The 24,940-nt window shown below is 48.5% G+C and overlaps 1 protein-coding gene across 4 annotated transcripts; it reads left to right on the top strand.

Annotated features, from left to right (window-relative positions):
- Positions 1-69: 69 nt before the first annotated feature.
- Positions 70-24,563, top strand: LOC142572437 (neprilysin-1-like). 4 transcript variants are annotated; one of them, XM_075681553.1, is made up of 11 exons: positions 70-390; positions 6,187-6,524; positions 7,360-7,698; positions 8,253-8,498; positions 9,464-9,667; positions 13,644-13,886; positions 14,804-15,007; positions 15,797-16,107; positions 16,609-16,753; positions 16,953-17,339; positions 23,666-24,563. In XM_075681553.1, exons 1-11 carry the CDS (start codon positions 276-278, stop codon positions 23,735-23,737), a joined length of 2,604 nt encoding a protein of 867 aa, XP_075537668.1. In that variant the 5' UTR covers positions 70-275; the 3' UTR covers positions 23,738-24,563. The 4 variants fall into 4 exon arrangements, with proteins under 4 accessions (XP_075537668.1, XP_075537667.1, XP_075537669.1 ...); XM_075681552.1 differs by lacking the exon at positions 23,666-24,563 and adding an exon at positions 20,759-21,005; XM_075681554.1 differs by lacking the exons at positions 16,953-17,339; positions 23,666-24,563 and adding an exon at positions 20,759-21,005.
- The last annotated feature ends 377 nt before the right edge of the window (positions 24,564-24,940 follow it).

Here is a 24,940-nt window from a genome sequence, read left to right as displayed (position 1 = left end):
ATATGTGCGTACTGGTGCGGTGCGGTCTCCTGCTCGGCGGTGCTCGAAATTAGTTGAAATGCCGACCGTCTGTAAAATAAATTTGCCTCAACTTATTCGCCGTTAAACGCAAAAAGTACTCTAGTCGAATTCACCGACATGATCTAATGTGCCCAAAACTGTGGACCTCGTGAATCTTTCTGCTCGCGCAGGCACGCGGCACGTTGAAAGGTCGCACGTTCCTGGCTGCCGCCATAGGCTATTCCAAGCCGTTGAACTGCTTTAGGTGGATAAAAATGGCTCAAAGTGTTTCGTCTGCGACACCAACCACCGGTAGCTCGTTTCCACCGAGCGCCGCGCTGGCTGCGCCAAGGACCGCGACAGACAGGAAAACCAACATCGCTTCAAGCGGTGAGCATTGCGACATATCATGTGGCTGAACTTGAAGTTATGTAAGAAAACACCAAAACACATGCGTACCGGTTCGGAGCATGTATTCGACATAGTTCTTGTCGATTCCAGCTTATCTCTAGCGACCGAGCGTCTATTCTCGCATGCACTAGTAGTTGTGTGGCCATTCAAAGAAGGCGTCGGTTGTCACCCATACATCTCAAGCCTTCGCTCTGTAGAAAAGAGCGTGTGATTCAGAAACCTAAGCTAGCAATTTTCTTTTCCCCCTTTGCATATTGCAATTTCCTGCATATTTTAGTTGGACTTAACCTTTCACTTTTGCCGTTTTTCTTATTGCTTCTTAACTGTACAGTGATTCACTAGGGGCCACCGGTCATCCCTTCTGGGCATCCTGCTGCAACTGAGAGATGAGCAGTCGCGCATACGGTTCTGGGTGTTTCGCCATTATCGCATCACCGCGGGCGCACGCGTCTTCTGCTTAGACGCTATTTAAAGGCTGCTGATAAGAAAATTAGACATTTACCAGCCCTGTGGCTTTGTCAAGATTACACTGATGGAATATGCTATGGCATTTAATGTCAATTTAGCCCAAGTAAAATTTCGTCATAGTAGGCCTTTAAGTAATAAGAATGTTAATAGTAAATATAACGTGGCACCTATATATATATATATATATATATATATATATATATATATATATATATATATATATATATATATATATATATATATATATATATATATATATATATATATATATATATATGAAGCGTTTCCTTCCACTGTTCGAATGCACGTAAAACGTGGAAATTGTTTTATGAGACAGCGGCGTAACCGATTTGTATGAAATTTATTGCACTTAAAAGAAAAGGTTCAATTCTAGTGATTCTAGTGAGGCAGAATTTCGATTTAGGCCCCTAAATTTATTTTTTAAAATTCAGAAAATTCGAAAGCTGAAAAGAAAATTCGCGCTCGAAGTTTACAAATTTCGCGGGATCGAATCCCGGCCGCGGCGGCCGCATTTTGATGGGGGCGAAATGCGAAAACACCCGTGTACTTAAGATTTAGGTGCACGTTAAAGTACCCCAGGTGGTCCAAATTTTCGGAGTCCTCCACTACGGCGTGCCTCGTAATCAGAAAGTGGTTATGGCTCGTAAAACCCCATAATTATTAAGTTCACAAATTCGAAACTCTGCATAAGAAACACATATCGCAGTTCTTTAAACAGCATCCGTTAGAGCATCCAGAGCGGACAAATTTGATACGTGAATTTACAACTTAAATGGAATGTTTGTCATGTTTACAAGGGTTTTGCAAAAGTTCTACTCAGAAATTAGTGGTAATTAGTGGTATATTTTAGACCGGTGTATGGTACATAAATTTAATTTTTTGCCCGCTTTAAACGTTTTAGATATCAGACATACTTTATACAGAGCTGTAATAGTTTCTTTCATTGCTGAGCTACAGGGCTATATATATATATATATATATATATATATATATATATATATATATATATATATATATATATATATATATATATATATATATATATATATATAAATTGTAAACCCTGATGAAGATCCACCCATCGAAACTGTTGAAATTAAATACTTGTTTTGTTTACCTTGTAGCACCACTCAAGTTCTTTACGTTTGAAAGGTAGCCTGAAGAACCCCTCTTTGCCTACTACAATATATATATATATATATATATATATATATATATATATATATATATATATATATATATATATATATATATATATATATATATATATATATATATATACCATATAATACCCAGCATACCCCACGCCGAGGGCATAGCTTCCACAGTTTCAGCTTACGCTGGCTCCAGCCAACATAGCCAATTAGAGAAAGATACAGTTGAGACTCTTCTAGATTTGTACTTAAATATAATCACTTCGAGTGTGACAACAAGCATTATCTGCAAATCAGCAGAACCGCCATGGGAACGAATGTGGCGCCAAATTACGCAAATATCTCTATGGCGTCGTTAGAAATCCCCTTTTTCGCAAATTCAGCCATAAAACCAATATTTTACAAGCGATTCTTGGTTCATATCTTCTTTGTGTGATCCGGCAGCGAACAAAGTCTCTTGCACTTCATTTAAAATTTCAATTCTTCGCACCCGTCAATTAGCTTTACGCACAACTTCTCCCAACATAGCGTTCACTTCCTGACGTCACTTTGTCACTGAGTGGCGGTCGCATTTCCACGTCCCTATACAAAAAGCCGACAGATCGTCAGTAATCTCTGCATTTCCATAATAGCCACCCCCACCACTGCAAACAAAACAAGCATTCCTACTCCCTGCAGCCTCACAGATACAGAAGAATCTGTTCCGAATCTGCACAACCTGAGAGACGCGCGGAGGAACTGAAATCCGCTCTTAATTGTACGCCAAAAATGTCCTCCACAAGTAGTGAACAATGCCATTGAACGCGCCAGCTGCTTGCATCGAGCACATATAATGGGAGAAAGTGGGGAACAACACCAATACCGAAACAGATCCGAACTTTGTCCTCATATACACTACCGGTGCTTCACGGGTCAATGCCATTCTCAACCGTCGTTTTAACATCATGAAACGGAGCATCCCACTCGCTACTATCCTCAAGTGGCCGCCTCGTGTGGTATATACAGAAAAAGAAAAATTAACGGATTTGTTAGTCAGGGCGAGGACACAGAAGCCAAACGCGCCCAATGGTTGTCGACCGTGTCGGAAACTTCGTTGCGAGGTATGTCGTCACATGACAACAGACACAGCTGAGGCATCGAACTCGTCCTTAGTATATAAAATTAACGAAAATTTTGATCGTGATTCCAGTAGCGTCGTGTACAAAATTCGATGCTAGGTGCGTAAGCAGGAATACATTGGACGAACAGAGACCCCTTTTCGCCTGCGGTTCAACAGTCACCGCGCGCATGTGAAAAGTCTCCCGAACCTACCCTTCTACAGGCACGTTCGAATGGCAGATCACACCTTTGAACGCGTGAGCGTCCTGCCCTTGCAGTCTGGTTTCCAACACACCCGTGCACGCGAGCAGAGAGAATCTTTCTCCATGCATAAATGTGCCTCCGGGATATGCAGTGAGAGTGCATATCCAGGAGGCAAATGAGTGAGCGTGCAAAAGGCTTCACCTTTTTCTTTTAGACGCAACGAACATCATCAAAGTCAGTGCAGCGGTTGCCGAGAAAAATAATTTCCCCTTTCTCATGTATTTAGAGACAGGAGCTGTAGACCTAAAGCTTCTTAAGTATGAGAATTGAACAAGGTGGGGGGGTGTCAAACTGACGGTAGCATATGCAGTAACTGTAGCGTTGGCGAAAGGGGGAACGTCCGTGCACTGCGATAACGTACGAGTGCATGTGGCCGAGGGCAGTCATGGGGCCTTGGAGAACAGAGTAACGACATCGTAGACGCGGAAAATTATTCGGTTGCCACGTAGCCCCGCACCGAAAAGCTAGTTGTGGACGAAAAAAGAAGGTCTTCTTATAATGTGACGCACGCAAATATGAGTCTGCGGTATTTTATGTCGGTATATCACGCACATGCAAGCAATAAACGTATTGTTGTTATTACTATTGTTATTATTTGTTTCTTGTTTGTTTGTTTGTTTGTTTGTTTGTTTGTTTGTTTGTTTGTTTGTTTGTTTGTTGACTGGCTGCCCGAGGCACTTTGCGTATATTCGCAGGCTTTTTCACGCTCGGAAAAACACTTTCATGTAGCACGTATTGAGCAGCAGAAAGCTGTACCGGGAGTTTTTCGTGTCGCCCTACAACTTTCTCATTGACACTTTTCATCTAATTATAACATTTGACAAGTTCACTAATTAATTAGGAATAATTATGCAGTTAGGTAGAATTAAAAGAAAGTAATCTGAGTATCTCCTAGCGACGGCAACCAACATTATCTTGTTTCTGTCCAGATATATACGCGGCATTCGCATTTTTTTAAAACTCTGGCTAAAGTTAGCTGGGACACCCTGTATATCAGGCGTGTCGTCAGTACTTGGTTAACTTGAAAACGCGCGAGACGTGTGCAGTAAGGGTTATTCATTTCTCGATGCGTTACACGATCCGTGTGGTGTTACTCGGTAATTCTGTAGCGCCCACGCGCGTGACGCAAGAAAACGTGACGCGTATGGGCACAGGACAAGGCTCTACTTGCAGCTGCCTTCGACATGTTTAAGAGCGCTGAAGCAGCGCTGCGAAGCTCGTGAAATAAGTGTTACTGCGAGTCTAGAAATGTCCCTAAACCGTAAGCTGGGATTCGCGCGTGTACATATGTCGGTGTCAGAGCTCGATTATCCCCGTGTAATACGAGTTCAAATGCTGTCGTTTACGGCTGTGTAGAGCAGCCGAAGCGCTCTGAAATGACCAGTCGAAGGCGAGATGAGTGATCACGGAAAGTCCGCGCGAACAAACAGGCGTCGTACAAGATTTTATCGAGAGCAAGACAATGCTAAGGAGTGTCTCGTATAGATTTAACCAACGCTATGCGCCATATACGTAAACATGTGCTCATAGCGCCATATCGTGGCTGATGTAGCCACTATACAAGGTTGTACCAGGGCGACGCTACCGATGTGGTAAATGGAAAAGCCACGCGGTTGGCGAGAATGCGCTTTGGTTTCCAATGCGCGTATGCAGTAGACATTTGACCTAATGACGAGCTTGGAATGTTGGCTTCTCCACATAAAGGATATTATTGCGGCGCTGCACCTAGAAGTTCTGCAGGAGACCTAACAATATAGTGTACCACGGATATTTATTTGATTTGTTACAGTGAAGCAGTTGAAGAAAGTTCCGAAACGGTTTTCGTGCGGCGGCGTGGTCGTAATCAAATGTGAATAATCGTAGAACAACCAGTAAAACGCACCCTGCATCGGAGCTCAGAATCTGCTTTGAAACATAATTATACGCCAATTGGTATAGAATAAATGTTACTTTGCGTATGCCTCACGCGAATAGACGACGTCTTCTTTTCGCGCGGTTTATATTGGCAAGAAATTCGCAATTTTCGCTTCTCAGTGGCTCCAGGTTTGGAGGTAATCTGTATGAGGGGTATCACGTCTGTGATCTTTTGGCTATGAGTATGTTCGTACCGTAACAGGGGAGTTCCACGAAGGACCTCGTGCGGCAGCATGTTCTGTATCAAATGTCAATCAATTCAACCTGTGTCGGAGCCTCGTAGTGGCCGTCTGACCAGCGCATCGGCAATAACATGCAGCCGGCGTCGGTATAGAGCTAGTAAAGCATGCAGGAACATACGCCTTGTTTTCTTGGTGTGCAAAGACACGAACAGAGTGGCGTATCAATTTGCTAGGCAACGAAGGTCGGACTGAAGCGTGTTAGTATCTGTAGAGTTGTCAGTGAAGCGGTAAATGGCACAAAAGCCGGATGAAAGGCGGACACGTTTGATGCCATAGATAATATTGATTGCAGAAACAAAGGGCTCCAGAACAGCGCCGCGCGGTATACGCCTGACGTGGCGGCCCGGAAGCTCGAGCGATGGCTGTTATTCACATGTAAGAATTGTTGACAGTTAATTATCCACGTATCTAGCTAATAATAAAGGGGGTTGAATTTCAACTGACATGACAGACAGGCAGAAGTGCCACGGAAGCGTCAGTGCGCGGCCCGTATGTACGCCGTGTATAGTTTCGCCAAAGGCTGCGCATGTACGTATGCGCGCGCGTTTTCCGATCGCGTTATTATTCGCCGCCATGTAAACGCGCCAAGAAGTCCGAATTCGCTACTTTCCCAGCCGCAACGCCGACCAACCGGTCGTCGGTTGGGGGCACGTCGTCGGCCAGGACAACGTCGACGTCGCAGCCGCCAGCTCCGGCTGAGCGCGCGCGCGGTGCTCAGGAGACGGAGGGAGGAACGCGACCGGCGCCGGCCTCCAGCCCGGCTCCCAGCAGCCAGGCCTCGTCCGAGTGCGGTGACCTCAACCTGGTGCCCCCGCCCAGGCCCGGACGGCGGGTTATTCCCCAGCTGCTCGGCCGCCTGCAGGGGTCGAGGCGCCTGGCGATAGTGCTGTCGGCCGCGCTGGCCGCCGCCCTGCTTACTGTGCCCATGGTCGCGATTCTCGTCTCCGGGAAGGTGCGTCGCTTTGCGGTTTTATTTTATTTTCTCTCTCTAACTCTCTCTCTCTTTTTTTTTTTTGACGCGAAGCTTTCTCTGCCTCTTCCTTCGACTCTCTCACTTCTGCTGCTGCTATCTGGCACACCGCTTCAGGGTGGGTGGGGGGGGGGGGGAGAGGGGTTTAGAGCGTGTGTGTACACGACAGGCGCGCGGCAGAGAGAAAAGGCGACGCGACATACTCGTTTGGATCTCTGCGCCGCGTCGACTGTGCACAGTGCCCTCTGGGGCTCCCTGGACGTCGCCACATTAGCTTCTCGACAACTGTAATTATCGTGACCCCCCGCAAAAGCATTGCAGAAAATTGCAGCGCTTACCTTTCTAGTGCAGACGAAAGCTAGATAGACTGGCAGAGAAAAAGGGGTGAGGGTGCAGAGAATGGGTAGAACCAGAGTCCTTCAATGCACGAATGAAAAGCAATGAATGACTCTGGTAGAACCGACGTAGTCGCTAAACGAGTGAATAAAAGCCTTGCCACTCTTCGTTCGCAGTTCTCTTATACAAGGAGGGGGTGGGGGATATCGAAAAGGTGTTGGTGTGCTTAAACCGGGCGCAATAAGAAATAATCCGAAGCAACGAGGTAAACGATAGCTTTCGAGCTTGCTTGCTTAATGCAAGATACACACGAACGGCGACGGCTTCTTAAGCAACAAGGTGCTGGAGGCACGCTGAAACACGAAGGACGCGATGTAGGCTGCGCCCATGACAGCGACTCGCTCCGTCGACTTCGCGCCTGTGCTACTGGGCTTGCCGTTCCCTGCCAGCACGCGGTGAACGCGGTCTCTTTTACGCACAGACGATTGCGTGGCGCTCGTCGGGCTCCGCCGGCACCGCTCTGTACCTGTGCAACGACTCGGTGTGCCACGCCGAGGCGCACTACTTCGACGACAAGCTCGACTCGGCGGTGTCCCCGTGCGACGACTACTACGCGCACGTGTGCTCGTCCCACTGGCAGCGGCTGCTCGGGGGCGCCGACCTGCGCTCCGCGCCGTACGCCAGCCAGAGCCCCGGCTACGCGTACCAGGCGCTGCACGAGCTGGCCGCCGCCTACGTGGCGCAGGACGCCGACCGGGTGCACCAGAACAGGCACCACTTCGGCCACCAGATCCTGCTGTTCGTCGCGTCCTGCGCGAAGGTACGCGTAGTGCACGCGACAGCAGCAGTGCTTCTCGTCCCTCACTGCCTGAAAAAGAAAATGAAAATGTTTTTTTTTTCTTTTAAAAGAAAGCTTCTCTTGGCACTGTTGTTGAGCGTTGGTGCTTAGCACATTCAACGTAAAAGCACTGTAGCTTACATGTCTATAAGTGAGGGCACCTGCCACAAGTGTTGCAATGCGGGGTTCACAAACAGTCGCCTGGGCGCTTGCTGTTCTTTTACAGCTGACAGATAGACAAAAGGGATGGAACAGCGCGAACGCTTGTTGGGCTCCGCCAATTGACGCCTCCTGAAACTTGCTCCACCGCGTATATTTTCGCTACCTATACGTATAGCCCGTATTCTTACGGTTCTTACGATAGAACCACGCGAAAGCTTCGTGGATTCACTTCCAGTTGCTTGCAAAAACTCCAAAGAATTTCCGCCGTTGCCGAAGGGCAACGGCGGAAATTCAGTTGCCGCGCAACTTCGTTGTGAAACGTAGCGATATACACTGGGACAGCGACGTATATAATAATGTTTGCGCTCACGAAGGAGTCCTCGCGTACGTCGCGCGAGACGGACTCTCTCACAAGCGTGCTGCGGTACCTGGACCTCGAGGGCTGGCCTTTCGACGTGACGCCGAGGCGCCGCAAGAATGTGGCACACATCGCGGGCAAAGTGGCCGGCTCGCTGGCCATCTTCCCGTTCGTCACCGTCGGCCTCGAGCGGCTGCCTTCTCTCCGCGACGACCAGCAGCGCCAACCACCCAGAGAGAGGCTTCTGGTCGTCCTCGGACAGGTGCTGTCGCACTGCTCGTTCCTCCTGCACGTTTTTATGTCCGCCTATGGGCATGGCGCCGGGACAACTTCGCGCGCTTAGGTGGCCCTGCACGCACGTGCATCGTGGCTGCAGTGATTCACACACGTTGTGCTGTGTTGATTCGTTCAAATATTCGAACAGGCGATATAGCCTCGGACGGGGCTGATCTGTCAGTCACCTCAGATCATCTGTCCCTCCGTCCGTTCGTAACTGACATATAGCATGTGCTGCAACCGCAGCAGTTACCCGGGCCACTTGTCCGTCATTGATCAGTTTAATTTACTCCAGTGTTCAAAAACAACGGTCGGGCAAAAATGAAAGAGTTAAAAATAAATAGTCTTCAGTACTCTCGGTTGCGTGCCGCAGATGCACTGTATTTAGAATTTCCGACAAATAAAACCGGGGGAAAACGCGCGTACTTAACTCGAATAAGACATAAAACATTCTCCTTCTCCTCGGTGTCTTCGATTACGAATTGCATGACTGCGCGCTTAATCTACGTATATCATCGATAAGTCATCGTCCTCACGCAGCTTTTGCGAAAAGAAATTTTGATACGCAACTTGGGCTGCCATGTCAGGACAAATCATACGTGTAACAGGTGCACGCGAGGAAACGCGAATTCCCGTTTCCGCCGTGTTGTCATCGAAACAACGCGCCCATCTCCACACGGAGTATGTGCGTACCCGAAGAAAGTAGAATTTCCTTGAATATTGTAGAGCGTGTAGATTTGACCCGGCGAAACCTGGTTCGATAAGGCGATATCTAAGGGAGACTTCTGTGTGGAGTTCTCGCCGTTGTACATTACATTGAGCTTTACACGTCGAACCAAATAAAACTTGGAGCCAGGTTTGTTGTGGCGGTCTAAAATCGCGCGACGCAAGAGCTACAATCGCAAGAGCCGAAGCGGAGTTCGGTGTCCGCGTGTACACACTCGGTCGCAGGCGCAGCTTCTGCTGTCATCCCACGAACACATGGACGGGAGCCGTGCCATGGACTGGTACCGGGAGGTCGTGGGCCGCGCGCTCAAGTTCTTCTACAAAGGTCGCGAGGAGACCAAGATCATCGACGCCATCGTGGAGCTCGAGGCAGGCCTCGCTCGCGCCATCGAGAGCCAGCCGTCGCGCAAGCCACCGCTGTTCTTCAGGGTAACTGTGGCGAAGACTGCTTTAAGTGGAAATCGAAAATACAGTATAAAAAGCATTTCCGACGCAAATTCAGCGTGTCATCGCTGCAGCGTATGGTTCTCGCCTACGCGATGCTGATGGTGTGTTGTAATGAAGCTTTTAACTGCTTTCTGTACGTTATATTTAAGTCACAATCACATGAAGCGTCGTAGCCCGGCGCGATATAGACGCGGCGACTAATTGCTGGAAATACGTCGGAAATACGACTGGTTCGGTTACTTTTCCGCCATATTTGCGTCGATTTTACACGTTGCGCGAAGAGCCCGCTGAAATTCCTTTCGAAACTGGTTGTCCATGAGCGGTATACCCATTACTGAACGCCGCAGACTGCTGAAGCGATTATCAAATCCACCGGGCTCTCTTCCCTATAAGAGGAGGCCTTATCTTTAGCTCGGGGCCAGCTCCGATGCCGCCTATGCGAGTACATGTAAAACGCAGAAATGCTTTTATGGCACGACCTCCGTTAAAATTCGAATAATTTGTGTTGCAATTGAGAGAGAAAGTTGAATTTAGTGACTGTAACAGAATTCTGATTTGGGTCTGAATATTTTTTTTTACACAAATTTCCGAAATTTCCTAAGCTTAAGAAGAAATGCAAACACGAAGTTTACAAATCTGTCTTCCTACACCCAAATCAATCACGCAGTTCTGTAAATTGCATCGTCAGAGCACCTAAAGCAGTCAAATTCGATATATGAATTTACAGCCGACATGAATTTGTTACCATGTTCGTTAAGGACTTTCTTGCAAAAGTCCTACTCACTAATTAGTGGTATATTTGAGCGCGATATGTAATACGTCAATTTTATCCGCTTTATGTATTATTAAGCGCAGTTTACTGAATTGTGATATCGTTGTTTCATCGCTGAGTTACACAGTTGCAACTGTATAGTTCGTACCTTTTTATTCTTTAGTTTTGCAATTCTCATAACATTTTTTTAAAGTAAAGAACTGACGACCTAAACAAAAAAGCCGCTTACAACAGTAATTCGATTTTAAATTTTTTTAAAAATGTAACAAACCTCATCAAATTCGGCGCAGTGACTGCCAAGAAGTATTATTTCAACATACAGCAGAGGACCCGAAAGTTGGCAGTCCAGCTTTATTTCAAACGTACAAAATAATAATAATAAATAAAATTTAAAAAAGAACTCAAGTAGAGTGAATGCCATCGCTACATGTGCTGTCACATCATCCGTGCTCCATTCGCATTCACTCGAGCTACTATATAGCTCTCTCCTACTTCGGCACCAAGTATCGATGCTTTGCCGCACAACACTTTATATATAGAGTCCTACTACGACATCGGCTCATACACGACAGCCGACGCAGTCTCTTCCTCACTCTGAATAGCGGGGGTGCTCACAAATGTACCGTTGGCAGTTACAAGGTTGACGCTTTCGATATAGTTTCGGGCGTTCACATCTTCCGATGGCACTGCACTATATGCATCTGTTTTTCTGCCACGCTTCCTGTGGGATGGCGGGCTTATTTTAGCGCCACAGTTTTTTTTTTCTTCATTTACTGGCGCTTCTTTGTATCGCGCTTTTCGCGAAGCCCAGATTTCGCTTCGTTATCTTGCCTCTGTATGTGCAGTATATATAATACCGGCGTCACGTATACATGACCACTTTCGATCGTGATCGAGCCTGATCCGGGTCGACATTCTCGGCCCGTCATTGGCTTCGATCCTCCCGCAGCTTGCGCAAAGGAGCCAATCGCGACTAAGAAATTCGATCTCTGTCGGGCTCGATCGCGATCGAAATTGCGCCTGGTGACAACCGCGTAAGTTGTAATACTTAGGCCGTGCTAAGGTGTAGCTGCAGCTACCTGTTGTCGCGGAACGACCTGAGCATGTTTATGACTGTGCGCTCTACACTCCTGGAATAAAAAAAAGTGCTGTCGCCCTCTTTATTTACCGCCATATTTCGGAAGGAAGTTCGTAATAGCCGATGGACAGCGTTTGCTCGGTGAGCGTATTTAGTTGGGAAATGAGGGGAATAAGTACGTTCCAAAGTGAAGTTATGCATAGGGCAAACAAGTTATGCATGGGTCAAGCAGTCAATACCGCAAGAAGGGGTTGCCACGGCACTCCATTCCTTTATAAAATTTTCACGCTTAGCTCAGCATTTCTTCATCTGGTTTGCAAACGAAGCATATCACTGTATTTTTCTTTCACCATATGTAACTGTCGCAGTTCTCTTTTGTCGTTCTCGCATGATCAACCAGTGGAACGACGCATATATCTCATGTTACTGCGGTCCCAGAGCACTGATGTTCAGAATGAGTAGTGGGGCAACCGAAACTGCCACAAGACAGCTTTCTTTTCTTCAATTATCCGTAACTTTAATGTCATAGCATGCTTACTGATTAACTGTGTTTAAAACGATCTCTCCAGCGACTTGCGAGACACAGGCACGACAGGCCGCATGACGCCTTATGATTTGCATGTACGCTGCTGCGCGTTGCACATCTGCCTGACTAATGGTGACCGGTCACGGTACAAACGAAGGCGAAGTGCTATAGCTGCGCATGCGTTGGGGCCTGTTTCTCGCGCATGTATTCATCTCGAGAACCACGTCCGCGTTTTTTATACCATAATTAAGGCAAGCAAACCACACGTGCTTACACGCGTTGATTGCAAAAATGACTACACCGCCATTGGCTTGGCGAACTGCCTCGCGGAAAAGCTAGAAAGGGCCATTCCCATGGCCGGGTTTGTTCCCGGGGTTGTCATATCAATCATGCGTATGGTAAAAGCACTATTGCCGGTGTAATATGTGACGATTATGTTCCAATTACTTTCCTTTTTCTTTTCGGGATTCGGGAGTAAGCGTGCGTGCGAAAAGTAATATTTGAGACTGAGTTCGAATGCGAATAGAATAGTGCCAAAACCGAATCGAGTCGAATATCAAATAGTCTACGAATAATGAACAGCCGTTTACACAAATGATACAAAACGATGGCCATATCCTAGTATTCACAACGTTAGATATTTTTTTCCATTAAATTACATGCACAGTATGAAGCTTTGTTTATTAAAAGCACGACTAGAGCTTGATGCCCACGGAGATTACCCCCCCCCCCCCCCCAATTTATCGTACTCCTTTCTTTTTTTCCAATTTTACGTTCGATTGCGCACATTTCACATTTTAAAGTATTAGAAAAATATTCGTACTTACAAAAAGTGGCTATTCAATTCTAAGATACCAAATCGATCGAATCGAATGGGACACTATTCGATTCGTTATTGAAAAGTTTCGAATAGTCGCACACACTAAATTAAAGGTATAGAATCAGGCTAAATAAATTGTTAAATTATACCCGCACTCGTCCCTTTCTCCATCTGCTGCGCCAGCTATCTCGATTCTGGACAAACTCTTTCCCTTCCGTTCCACCCTCTAACCTCACACTGCCCCCCTTCCCCCCCCCCCCCCCGTACTTGTGGTAAAGCAGTGCAACGTGCAGTACTCCTTACCGAACATACTGTCTCTTTGTATATCCCGATCGAAATGGTTTTCTCTATACTCCGTCTCACAAGTCGTTTGCAGCACTGTGAAAGCTGGAGGACTCCTTAGCCAATAGGAAGGCCGAATGCCCCTCGAGACATGTTCATCCGCGCCGCGTCGGCCGCTCAGCGGCTGCCGTATTCGCGGTAACACGATGTACATGCGCGTTCATCTACGTATCATGTACCAAACAAATGCAAAACGCTCGAATCCTGTCTAATCAGACAGTTACGACCGTAACTACATTCCGCTGCGCAAGGATACTGCCTGTGTACGCCTCGTAGTACCTTCGGCCTGCTGCGCTGCAAGCCACTTGTGAGGTAGGGTCTACAGTCAGCATCGCGCGTTACGCACGGCTTTGCATGTGCGCACTATTAACGGAGAGCCCCAGGCTGCCCTTCACGAGCGCGTGCCCGCGCCTTGCTCAGGTGTCCCTAGGGAGCGTGCCGGGCGGCTCCCGCTGGGACTGGGTGCTGTTCATGAACGGTGTGCTGAAGGGCAGCGCGGCAGCCGCGGCCATACAGCCCGTGGCCGTGCGCTCCATGCTGTACCTGCAGCGGCTGGCCAGGCTCACGCAGGTCACTCCGACCGCGGTGCTGCTCAACTACGTCGGCTACCGCCTCATGGTCGCCATGGCGCCCTTCCTGCCGGGTCCCACTGGTGAACACCTGGTACGCGGGAACACTCGGTATCAACCGGTGAACTGCTTGAACTCGATGTGCTACGTTACAACCACTATTTTTAGTAATGGTCAACGCACCTCGTTGGAGTTTCATGGTGCTCTAAGTAGAGACGGAATCCTGATGTAATTTGTTTTTCCTGCTGGAGCAACTTGCTTGCCCGTGTTTAACTGCACATTTGCTGTTCTCTGTCTACCCGATGAAGAATGAAGTCGGCCGCAAAAGTTTGCGGGCGACGAGTTCCACGACAAATGTTAATGTCTGGTCTCTTAAGGCACACGAATAATTTAATGAAGCACCGTAGGTCGCAAAAACTACTACACATAGAAACATTCAATTCGAAGCTATGTTCCCAAGCTTTGCGAGTATTCAGGTTTTGCGAAAATCCTGCGTGGCGCAAACTTTTTGTGGGCGACTGTGCATGTTCACTTTGCTTTCTTCGCTGAAGCATGTTTAACTCAAGAGCGCATAAGCATGCAGAATAAACGCACTGTCGATGAGCGGTAGATAGTCCTTAAAACTACGCTAAATATGGGACAGGGAAGCTACTGCTCCATAAAGTGGTTGCCAGCGATCCATCGTTTTCAGAGTGGCACCGAGCTGACTGGAATGCATAAGCACCGCGTCTGATGTGGTATGCGCTCTTTGTTCATTCCATCGTATAGAGATAGCACATTCCATCTGCTACTGGATCGAATCCTTCATATATCTCCTTCTGGGACCAGATGATAACCCGGTAGCCCGCTTTAACGATTTTGTCGCCATTCGCGTTTTTCTCGGGCAAGAGGTTGTCGCGGCTTTCCCAGAGGAGAATTTGAGGACGCGAAGTACCACATACTGGCGACTGCTTCTTGCGCCTCCGGTGCAGTCCCGCGGGTAGCTCACCCGCCTGTCGTCGCCCTGTCCAGGTTTCCCTGTCGGTGGAGGGCCGCCGAATCCCCGGCATGGAGCGGCTGCAGGCCTGTGTGCAGTTGGTGGAGAAGGTGTTCGGCGCCGCACTCACCGTCATGCTGCGCCATGCCACGCCCTTCCTCAGCCATTCGGACACGGCGCGCAAAATGCTCGGCCTCGCCCACAGCGCCACCGACGCCATGGCACACTTCATCAAGAAGGTCCGCCATCTTATTGCTCGCCTCTGCGTTGCTACTATATATGCGCAAGGATGTCACTGCGGTCTCGCGCGCCTGTTGTATTCCACGATCACGTGCTCAGACGTGACATTTCGGCAGTTGTGCTTCAACTGTGTGGCACTGCTTAAAGGGGTGCCGCAGCTTAGGGCGTTCTCTCGCGAATCAATCGGCAACGAGCATCGTTGCAAGGTTAAACGTCGGGGCCATTGCATCAAGAAATAGAAAGTATATACATATGCGTGCTTTTTCCGTTCGGCCGCGTCGCCGCAGAATGTACGCGTATTTCCGTTTTTGTCTCGATGTGTTTAGTGGCTGGCAAGACTTCCTCCTTATCTTCGCGCTGATAATGCATGACCGATTATGTGAGGAAAAGTCTTCAGCATTGCGAGCAAACTAGCTAACATGGTTAACAGGACGTGAGCACAATGATATATTAATGATGAGAAAGGGTCATTGTTATTCGCAAAGTGTTCGACGTTCGATTCAATTCGCATGCTATACTATATATCGGCTTAATATGGGGTTAGGTCTCAACATATTCTATCTAGTTATCAAGTTGATCACCTCGATTCATCGGTTAGAGGCAGTAGATTTAGTGATTTAGCCTCGCTTTAATAGTTTTTTTTCACGCTTCGAGGCAATGACTCCAATCGCCCTTTACAGTGTTTAAGTATAACACCAACTGCTTGCACCATCCCCGATTGCCAGATTGCCCGCCAGGCGTCTCTCTCGGCAGTGCGGAGTTGCAACGGTACCTTTCACACCACGCAGGCTCCGTGGCTGTCGGCAGAGGACATGAACGCGACGCTATCGCGGCTGTCGCAGACGTCGCTGTCGCTGGGCGTGCCGCGCGAGCAGCCGGGCGAGTCCGAGCTGGGACAGCTGTTCGTGGACGTGCCCATGCTGAACGAGCGCAGCCTGCTCGAGAGCTACTTCCACATGAAGACCGCCGTGCAGCGTCGCTACTGGTCCGCTCTGCAGCGAGTGCGCCGGAACAGCTCTGCAGCGGCCCGCGATGGGGCCTGGAATAACGGCGCTGCCGTCGGCTTGCACGACGTCAGCAGCTTCGACCTCGCGTACAGGTATACGCCCTCCCATATTTTTTGCCATCGTGTCCGCCTCCTTTCAACGGAAGGCTTAGCGAAAGTTGCTGATACTCGCGTTGCGTATTTTATGGTTTCTTTCTGCTATTTTGCTAAAAAAAATTACGTTTGCACACTTTGTGTCCTTTACTCTAATGCTCCTGGTATAACTACATGCAGCGTGCGCGGTCTTTAAATGTTCTAATCAGTTCCCATAACGTGTGTTGGAGGGCTGTATACGCTCATTACGTGATGACGGCACCTGTCCCCATCTGGGACCGGTTAGGCGCATTGTACAGGCTTCGTTTTGCACTGCGAGGTGCCATCGGCGTAAACGATTGGTTTCCGCAGTTGCGCGCGTCTTCGCTCTTAAAACACGGAATCCCCGAAGACGTACTAAAGTCCGGGCGAGTTAATTGGTGCTCATTAATAGATCGAGTTTTCCCGTTGTCTTTATTTCGGTCGCGATACAATGAGATCTGCACGCGGTGCGCAATGCAGGCACGATCCGGAGCGCAACAGCGTGCTGCTGCCCTACGGCGTGCTGGGCTTCCTGGCACGCGTGCAGGACGTGCTTCCCATGCACGTGCCCCGGTTCCTGCCCTACGCCCTGCGGGGACTGTTCGCCGCCGTCGCCGACATGCAGGTATACGCGTGCACTATGCTCGCGCACTCGCTGTTGCGATTGATGTTGCGAAAGACGGAAGTGCGTGACACATATGGTACTCAGTCAGATTGCTCGCGGGCGCTATATACAGTGCCAGCTCCGGTGGCGCTATGAGAAACCTAATGTGAGAAGCGCAACTGACCGCGCCCGCCTTGTATACATGCACATATACATACAGACCGTGCACGACGATCGGCCGTCGTGGAGCCGCGCCACGTCGCTGCGGTTCGCGCACCTGTCGTGGTGCTTCCTGCGGCAGTACGGCGAGCTGCTGTCGGCCGAGGCCGGCTCGCCCGCCGGCGGCGTCACCGACGACTTCCTGGCCGAGATCGTGGAGGACAACGCGGTGCTCGAGCCCCTGTACCGCGTCTACGTCCGCTCGTTCCCGCTGCGCGAGGGGCGGCCGGCGCTGTTCCGCCTGCCCACGCTGCGCGCCCTGTCCACCGACGAGCTGTTCTTCGTCAACTTCGCCGTCGGGCAGTGCGACCAGCCGGCGACCGCGGCGCGCAACGGCACCGCCGCCCGCCAGATCCTTTTCCGAGAGCGGCTGCCGGCCAAGTTCAAGGTGCGCGGTCTGTTATGTATCGGTAGCTTATCTGCGGCCATGACACGCAGTTAGCGAAGCTAGATTCGCACAAGCCGTGCACGAACTTTCGTGCCGGGGTTACGTTGTTCGAACTATGCGGTGTTTTCAAGTCACCACGTCGGCACGTATGGGCTGCCGTAGGACTTTGATTCTGTAGGAGAAAGTCTCCATGAGACCTATACTGCACCTTTTGCCTGGCGAAGTCCACATTTATTTTGCGTTAACTCGGCCGCACGTGAAAGCCACGCGCCGTCAGCGTCCTTTTTAGCTGTTCGCTTATTAGTATACACATGTTTGTTTGAACACCCGTCACTGTCGGCGGGACAACACGGTCATCCCCGACGGGCCTGTGTTATCGGGCACTTATACGCTCGTCTATGCGGCCAGCATCCCGCTCCCTATGCGCTTCTATCATCACGGGCAGAGAGGAATGTAGAAGTGCACTTATATCTCATTCTAGGCGCAATACAGACACTTATATGCGAGGTTTTTCTAACCAGTAATCCATTCTTTTTGTTTCTCAAGTCACATTCTACGAGTCGGAGGTATATGGCTACGGTGCATGTATGGCCCCAATGCAGGCTGCAGCGCAGCCTGCGTACCTCACTGGTACACACAGCAACTTCTTTGCGCGGTCTTTACGGCGAAACTGTCAGCCTCTAGTTGGTCGGGATTTCTCGTGGCATGCACACCCAAAAGCAAACTGCAGCTGGAAAGCTTTGTGTTTGAGTTTCAGGCGCAACAAATTTATGTGTTCTCGTATATTCTAATAACAATCCGAAGCTACGCTGCCTGCAGCTTGTGTGCAAGTTTAACGCGTTTTCTGACGCATCTTACTTTTAAACGTTCACTTAGGTCAATACTGCATTTGCGTTTGGCTTAGAAGAATGCTGCACTTCGCACACGCACGTACGCGCGTGACGTACGTCGATTGTGTGACGGCGCCTAACGTCGGTTGTGCGTGCCTGACGTGTCGGCAACAGCTTCTTTGTGCATCCGCTTTCACAGGGTGGAATCGAGGCGGGTTTTTTAGCCAGTAACCTGCAATTATTAGCAACGCTGACTGCCTGGGAGCCCCGAATCGGCTGTATGACCACTGCAGAGCATCGGTAAATAATCATCATACAAGCCGACGGAGGACATCGAAATAGGAAAGGCCCTCACGCCGCGTTTTTCAAGCCGGACGCGCAGCCATGTTGCTGTGTCGTCTCTCTTTGCGTCTCCAGTCAGCTCGCCGGAGCAGATGGGCGTGAGCTATGAACTTGCATTGTGACCTCTTGCGTCGAGATCGCGGAGCAAGAATCGAGATTTTTCAGACGTTTGGTTCCCAGTAGTTATGCCAGTATAGTTTTTATACGGTGTGCGCTTGTTCAGCTGCCTTTCCGTGGGTTTGCCTGCAGAGCGGGAACACTAAAACCAACCGCGCACTTTGACATGCGATCACGTGTTGGGCCGACAGGTTTGGCTTCAATCGCGTTGCGGTATGCTCCCTCCTTTTTCCTTTCTCCGCGGTTGGTTGCATGGGTGATGGTGCCAATAAATAGGTGCATCAACTTATTAGTCTTTCATTTCTGCAACAAGAGAGACACAAGGTTGTTGTACAACTATTATGAAACTACTCATTTGAAAAGGCAACATTACTCAGATATCAAGCGATGAGAGTATGTTCCACAAAAGGTGCTTCGGACATTATTTAAAGCTCATAGAGATAAAAAAGTGAAAAGCTGGATTAATGCATGATTATCAATGCAATATCGACACGCATTTTCACACCTTTATCGTCCTCACTTTTCTCACATAATCGCATGCTTTTTTTTGCGTTTTAGATTAGTAAGCAGATTGGTACCCCCCTTCGTCTATTGTGCTGCTCGTACAGGGCTTCCATACTAGATTCGCTTCCATATTCGGAAACGCCTAGCCATATATGACTACTGCTTAGCATGCAGACATGCCAGCTTCTTCTTAGTGGTAATTAAGACGTTCGTTACCCCTTTAATTTTTGCAGTATTTCTAAAGTGAAGCGGTTAAGCTGCTTTCGTGCGTTGAATGCCGGCGCATGCGGCGACGCGCTCGGTATCATAAGTTAATCAAAGAACAGCCAGAGTTCCGAATTTTCGCTTTGAAGCATATAATTGTCAGTGATTATAAAAGAAAAGTTCCCTTGTATGTATACGTCATTCGAATAAACAGCAACTTCCCTGTGGGGTATATTTCGCGAGTAATCCGTAAATTTTACAGCGCAGCTCTTAGGCGCCCGTTCCTATACGGCGAGTGTTGGCGCTGGCGTAACAGAGCGAACGAGCACAGCGAAAGATGAGAGTGAACGCGGAGCGCATCGGAGGATGAAAGACGCGACGAAGAAAGCGGAGGAGGAGGGTATGGGGAAAGGGCGAGAAGAATAGCATAGTGCGGCGACGATGGCTACGAGATGGTGCCAGAGTAGCACGCGTCGTCTGGCAGGTCTGTCGGCGGCGGCTGCAGTGAATCGCGCCACGCGTCACCCACACGCTGGCTCTCGCGATCTCCAGATTAGCGAGGTAGTCGCGCCACACTTCACTCCGTTTGCAACGTGCCGCACGAGACATTGTCCGCGCCAGCCAATATATCCCTAAATGAAAACGCGTAAAGTGCTGCGCTGAAATTTCGCATTAGGGAATATCGTAATCGTCGGTGAATTTTTTTGTTTCTAACATCCAGTGTGTTACCGGTCAGTTATCGGAGTCTGCATTATTGTGATGGGTGGTGAAAGCGGACGGCATGGTCTCGTAGTACTTGTTCCTAGGGTTAGGTTCTGTATCCGTTCCGTTCTGTATCTGTTTTGTTCTGTACCCGGACGAAAGTCAAAAGGAAGTACACGATACGAGCGCACACTAACTCCATCCATCTCGTAGTACATGCAACATCCACCTCGTAGTACTGCAATGCAGTCTATAGACTAAACGAGTGGCTCTTGTATAGGGCCATCCTCAAATGTACAGAAAGCATTCAGACCTCCTCTTCTCTTCATCATCATCCATCCCTTTACTATATGTTACTTGTTCCCTATACTTTCCGCTACCGTTGCCTCTTTCCCAGTGCAGAGTAGCAGACTAGAGCGCGCCAAGCTCAGATCGACCTGTCTGCCTTTCCTGTAAATAAAATCTGTCTATATCTTTATGTATCGGTTGCTGGAGATTGGCATACATCTGCAAAGGATGTGTTTTTTGAAGCTGCACAAGCGATATTTGAGCTTCGGACCTCAAGAAACCGCCGGCCCGAGTGACACATTAATTGACGCTAAACGTGAACCGCGAGCTTGGAATCGTCGTGGTGCATATCGTAACTTTTCGCTGATCTTTGCATGTAGCGGAAACTGGTGCGCCATCACTTGTGTTCACCTGCCACGTAAACGAGCGCAGGTGAACGTGCCGCTGAGCAACTCGGAGCACTTTGCTCGCGTCTACGGCTGCAAGAAGGGTTCGCCCATGAACCCGGTCCGGAGCTGCTCCGTCTGGACCGCCACCGGATGATCCACGCCCCATCGGCTGGTCCATGCACGCGTGCGATGCGCCTCTTCCGCGCACCGCCGAATGACGCCGAATGGCGATTTGCAATAATAAACCTGCGCTCCTTTCGCGCACCCGCGGGGAGCGAACTTCCGTTTCTTTCTGCGTTTCTTATTTTAGTCGCCAGACTGCAGTGCTACTTCCGAAGGCGAATCCGCGATTGACATACGTATATAACTGCCACGCGGAGGAAAATTTGCAGTATGTGCACGAATGTAGCGTGAACTCTCTTACAGCGAAGCTGTCTATTGCTATATGTAGGATCTCGGGATTATTTCGCGTTCGTCACGTCGACAGAAAACCCAGGCCGATCCCGGCGGCAGTGCAGGGCCAGGAGCAATGGCTCTTAAGCCCGTAAGGCAGAGGCGTGAAGCGAGCATACAGCACAGCTTTCGTTTCAATACGAAACTCGCAAATAAGGAAAGCCGCCAAACCACATGACTGATGACGAGGCGCGCGAACTCGGTTACTCGAACGATCCGAGTCAACCAACTACCGTACACGGGTCATGCATCGATGTAACTTTGGCCACAAACATTTATCAAATAAGAACGGAAAACATCGGCGTGTGTCATAGCGACCACAAAGCAGTTATACCAGCCATTACAAAGTAATAGATAAAATGTATTTTAAACTGCATTGAAACGTGTGTTTGTGTCATATATTACTTTGATATATTACTTTGAAGAGCAATGTGCGTAATGGGCGCACATTGTGGGATCGGTGTTTGACAAGTTGCCCTACATTAGGCGCAACATATCTACAGCATCGCTAACCAGCCAATTTCGCGGGAGTGGATCGGTGGTGATTTTTGTAAAGAGAATTAACAGGCTGATGAAGCACTTATACAGAAACCTTCAACGGGGCTCGAATAAGACGAGGGCTACAATTCCCCTTTTCAAGATGCAACGATGCTGAGCCCCAGGGTGTGGAATCAAAATCCCGACCGAATTTCGACCCCATTTCGATAGGGGATAAACGCGAAAACACCCGTGTACCGTGCACTGGGGGCACGGTAAAGAACGCCGAAGGTGGTCAAAATTAGTCCGGAGTCACCAACTACGGCGAGCCTCATAATCATATTGCGGTGTCGGCACGCAAGACCTCCAGAATTTAAATTTAAGGTGCAACGAGCTTCGCCACCACACGGCTAAGGATTGCGGAAAGCCAGCCTTCCGATGGCCGGGTGCGCAAGTCTGCGAAGACGCAACTCGGACTTCACTGTTCAGCGCCGTCTTCAAGGAAACGCAGTCGCGTGCAATACGAGCTGCAACACGGTGCCCGTGGTTGAAGGGGCCCGAACACAGCACGCCGGCGCCGACACACGAAACATTTGAGAACTAAGCCCCATAGATTCCGATTACCGAATAGTTAAACTGAAACGCGGGTATTCGTGAGGAAATGGGGAAGGGTGGATGGGGGGGGGGGGGCAGCTGCGCATCAGGAGGTGCGCCGTGTGCAGCGGTTGCTCTACCCAGCGTGGATGCGCACTTCACTGTTTCTGCCTCCGGCAGGGAGAGCCACATACGTGTTCGCGCAAATAGCGAAGCGTGACGGAAATCTTGTACATTAGTTCTTTATTTGAACAGGGGCGACATTGAAGCCTAGGAATAGATATAAAGGAAAGTATTGCGCTCTTAAGATACTTCATTTTTCCGACGACTGTGCGCAATGCCGAGAAGCTTGTCTCTGGACTTTTGAGGGTCCTTTATTATTGACGATTTTCACGTGACGTCAGTAGCCGACATATATCTTTCCCTTGTTTGCTCAGGACGTCGACTAACTTGTCTGTGAAAGCGTGTTAATACTAGAACGAAATGTCCTCTATAGTAATCGCCATATAAGAACGTAATGACGTTAAAAGGATGTCTCAGTGCAACTTTAGACTACGAGACCTCCTTGTTCATGCTACGCACCTGTGATTACAGAAGTGATTAATAAATTTTGATTCTTCTGAATACCAAATTTTCATTCATTTCTGCAGAGTATCAGTTCATTTAATTAATTTCGTCCGAGTTTCACGGCGGGGTACCCTTCATGCAAGAGAAACATCGTAGCAACACTCGGCAACATCGTCGCACATAGGACGCCAGAGCTTTCGCGCTCGTTTGAGAACACTACGTTGGCGTACAAAGTTATAAGTCACATGCAAACAAATAAGTACCCTGTCTAGCCGCTAACCAGTGTTTTAAATCGTTCTGAACCTATTTGATATCAATGATATCAGGCACTAAAGACCACCTTAATTGTAGTCTGGTAGAGCATTCTTCAAACGCTCTATGTTCATTCAATTGGAGGGAAATGATTGTTTATACTAAGATACTAATCAACCTGAAGGTCAGACTTATTTGAAATTCGCGCCAGAACCTCACTGATTGTATACGTCAGTGTGACGTCATGGATTTCAAAATATCTTCTCGCATTTGGGCATTTTTATCGCAGTAGAAATGGAAACTTCTTAGGTTGAGTCTATGATTTCTTCAGAATGTAATGTGCGTCTTTACCAATACACGTTTATCTAGATCCGAACAAACGTTGTCAAAATTTGATCATGCGTGTCGTCTCGCCGAGGTGGCGCGGGTAACATAAAGGGGGCTTCGCCACCCATGTTGCGCTATTACACCTTTCATGCGCCCCTGCACTTTCTTACCAGTCCTTCTATACGCTTCGCGTTACCGCAAAAGTGTAATATACTAACACAGGCTATCTTGATATTCATTTTTCGTCATTATCATCAGCCTATTTTTATGTCCACTGCAGGACGAAGGCCTCTCCCTGCGATCTCCAATTATGTCTTGTTACGATGGGCCAGCGGGGGTAGTGACCTTCTAGCCTTTCCTGCCCCGCTGCGACGAATCGCTTCGTGAAGCCAACAATGCGACCTCCTTGGACAGACTTATGGCGCCAGCCGGGCGAGGCACGTTTGGCCGACCGAGTATTGTTTGTTGGTTCACTGTCGCTTTCACGGCCCATTGAGAGCAAGAATCTCCTGGAAAAGGGTGTCCTACGACGTTCCCTCACGGACCCCGGTAACCCCCACGGACGTTTGACAGCCGCTTCAGCTAATTGTGGGGTCATCCCAGAAATCAAGACGCGCCAGCTTGAGTCAACTGAGCGTGACAATCCCGTCAATGAAGCCTTTTTCTGTGTGTTCAGTGAACAAAGGTGCTGGAGTGTGTCTCTCCATATATAAATACACACAGGGTGTTTCTTTAGCTGCACCAAATTCCTAAATGTTGCATGTGGCAGATAGCACAATTCTAAGCATTGTTCCAAATTACTCGATGAGGCAGCCATTACTTCTACAAGAAATCAAAGCGGATAATTGTATAGTTAACACATATATGATAATTAACTTTCTGATTACTTACTTTACGGAAAATATTTTAATCTACGAATTTTAGTTAGTGTGCATAATTAACATATATATCATAATTAACTTTCTAATGATTTTCTTTACGGAAAATACTTCAATCTACGAATTTTAGTGAGTACGCAAGGCATATCGACTTAGAACGAATTCTGAGATTGGCACCGCTGTCTAGATGTGCGCCGTCAAACTTGCGATAAAGATGCACTGTTGTTCCACTTACTTTTTTAAGATAACGCTGTTTGATGCAGTGAAGCATAAGAGTGATTGGAACACCAGTGCATTTTCTTGCGTACGCGCACGTGTGTGTGTGCACTCAAGTATGAAATAGGGTATCGAGGTTACTCTTTTCGGGGAGTAATCTGTCACAACCATTCGTCCTTTTTGGGTGTAACTGCAAAGGGATGAATTGTTATTTCCCATGCGGTTACTCCTTCAGGGACTGGCAGTTGCTCTCTTCCGATGCTCCTCAAAAAGTAATTAACGAAATTACCCATTGTTAAAAAATTGTTGAGCTGAAAAATAAAGAAAGAGATCACTTACGATAACGATACTCCCTAATGCGAAATTTGAGCCCACCATTTTGCGATATATTGGCTGGCGTAGACAATCTGTCTCGTGCGGCACGTTGCAAACGAAGCGAAGAGTGGGGCGACTGCCTCGCT

The sequence above is a fragment of the Dermacentor variabilis genome, chromosome 2, assembly GCF_050947875.1.
Source record: "Dermacentor variabilis isolate Ectoservices chromosome 2, ASM5094787v1, whole genome shotgun sequence".
Lineage (NCBI taxonomy): Eukaryota > Metazoa > Arthropoda > Arachnida > Ixodida > Ixodidae > Dermacentor > Dermacentor variabilis.
The sequence above is the reverse complement of the archived record's forward strand: the minus strand, read 5'-3'. Positions and strand labels throughout refer to the sequence as shown.

Coding starts and splice junctions, on each gene's coding strand:
- LOC142572437 (XM_075681552.1), top strand. CDS start 276: ATGGCTCAAAGTGTTTCGTCTGCGACACCAACCACCGGTAGCTCGTTT. Junction 9,668..13,643: donor AGCCACCGCTGTTCTTCAGG/GTAACTGTGGCG, acceptor CGCCTTGCTCAG/GTGTCCCTAGGGAGCGTGCC. Junction 16,108..16,608: donor AGCTTCGACCTCGCGTACAG/GTATACGCCCTC, acceptor TGCGCAATGCAG/GCACGATCCGGAGCGCAACA.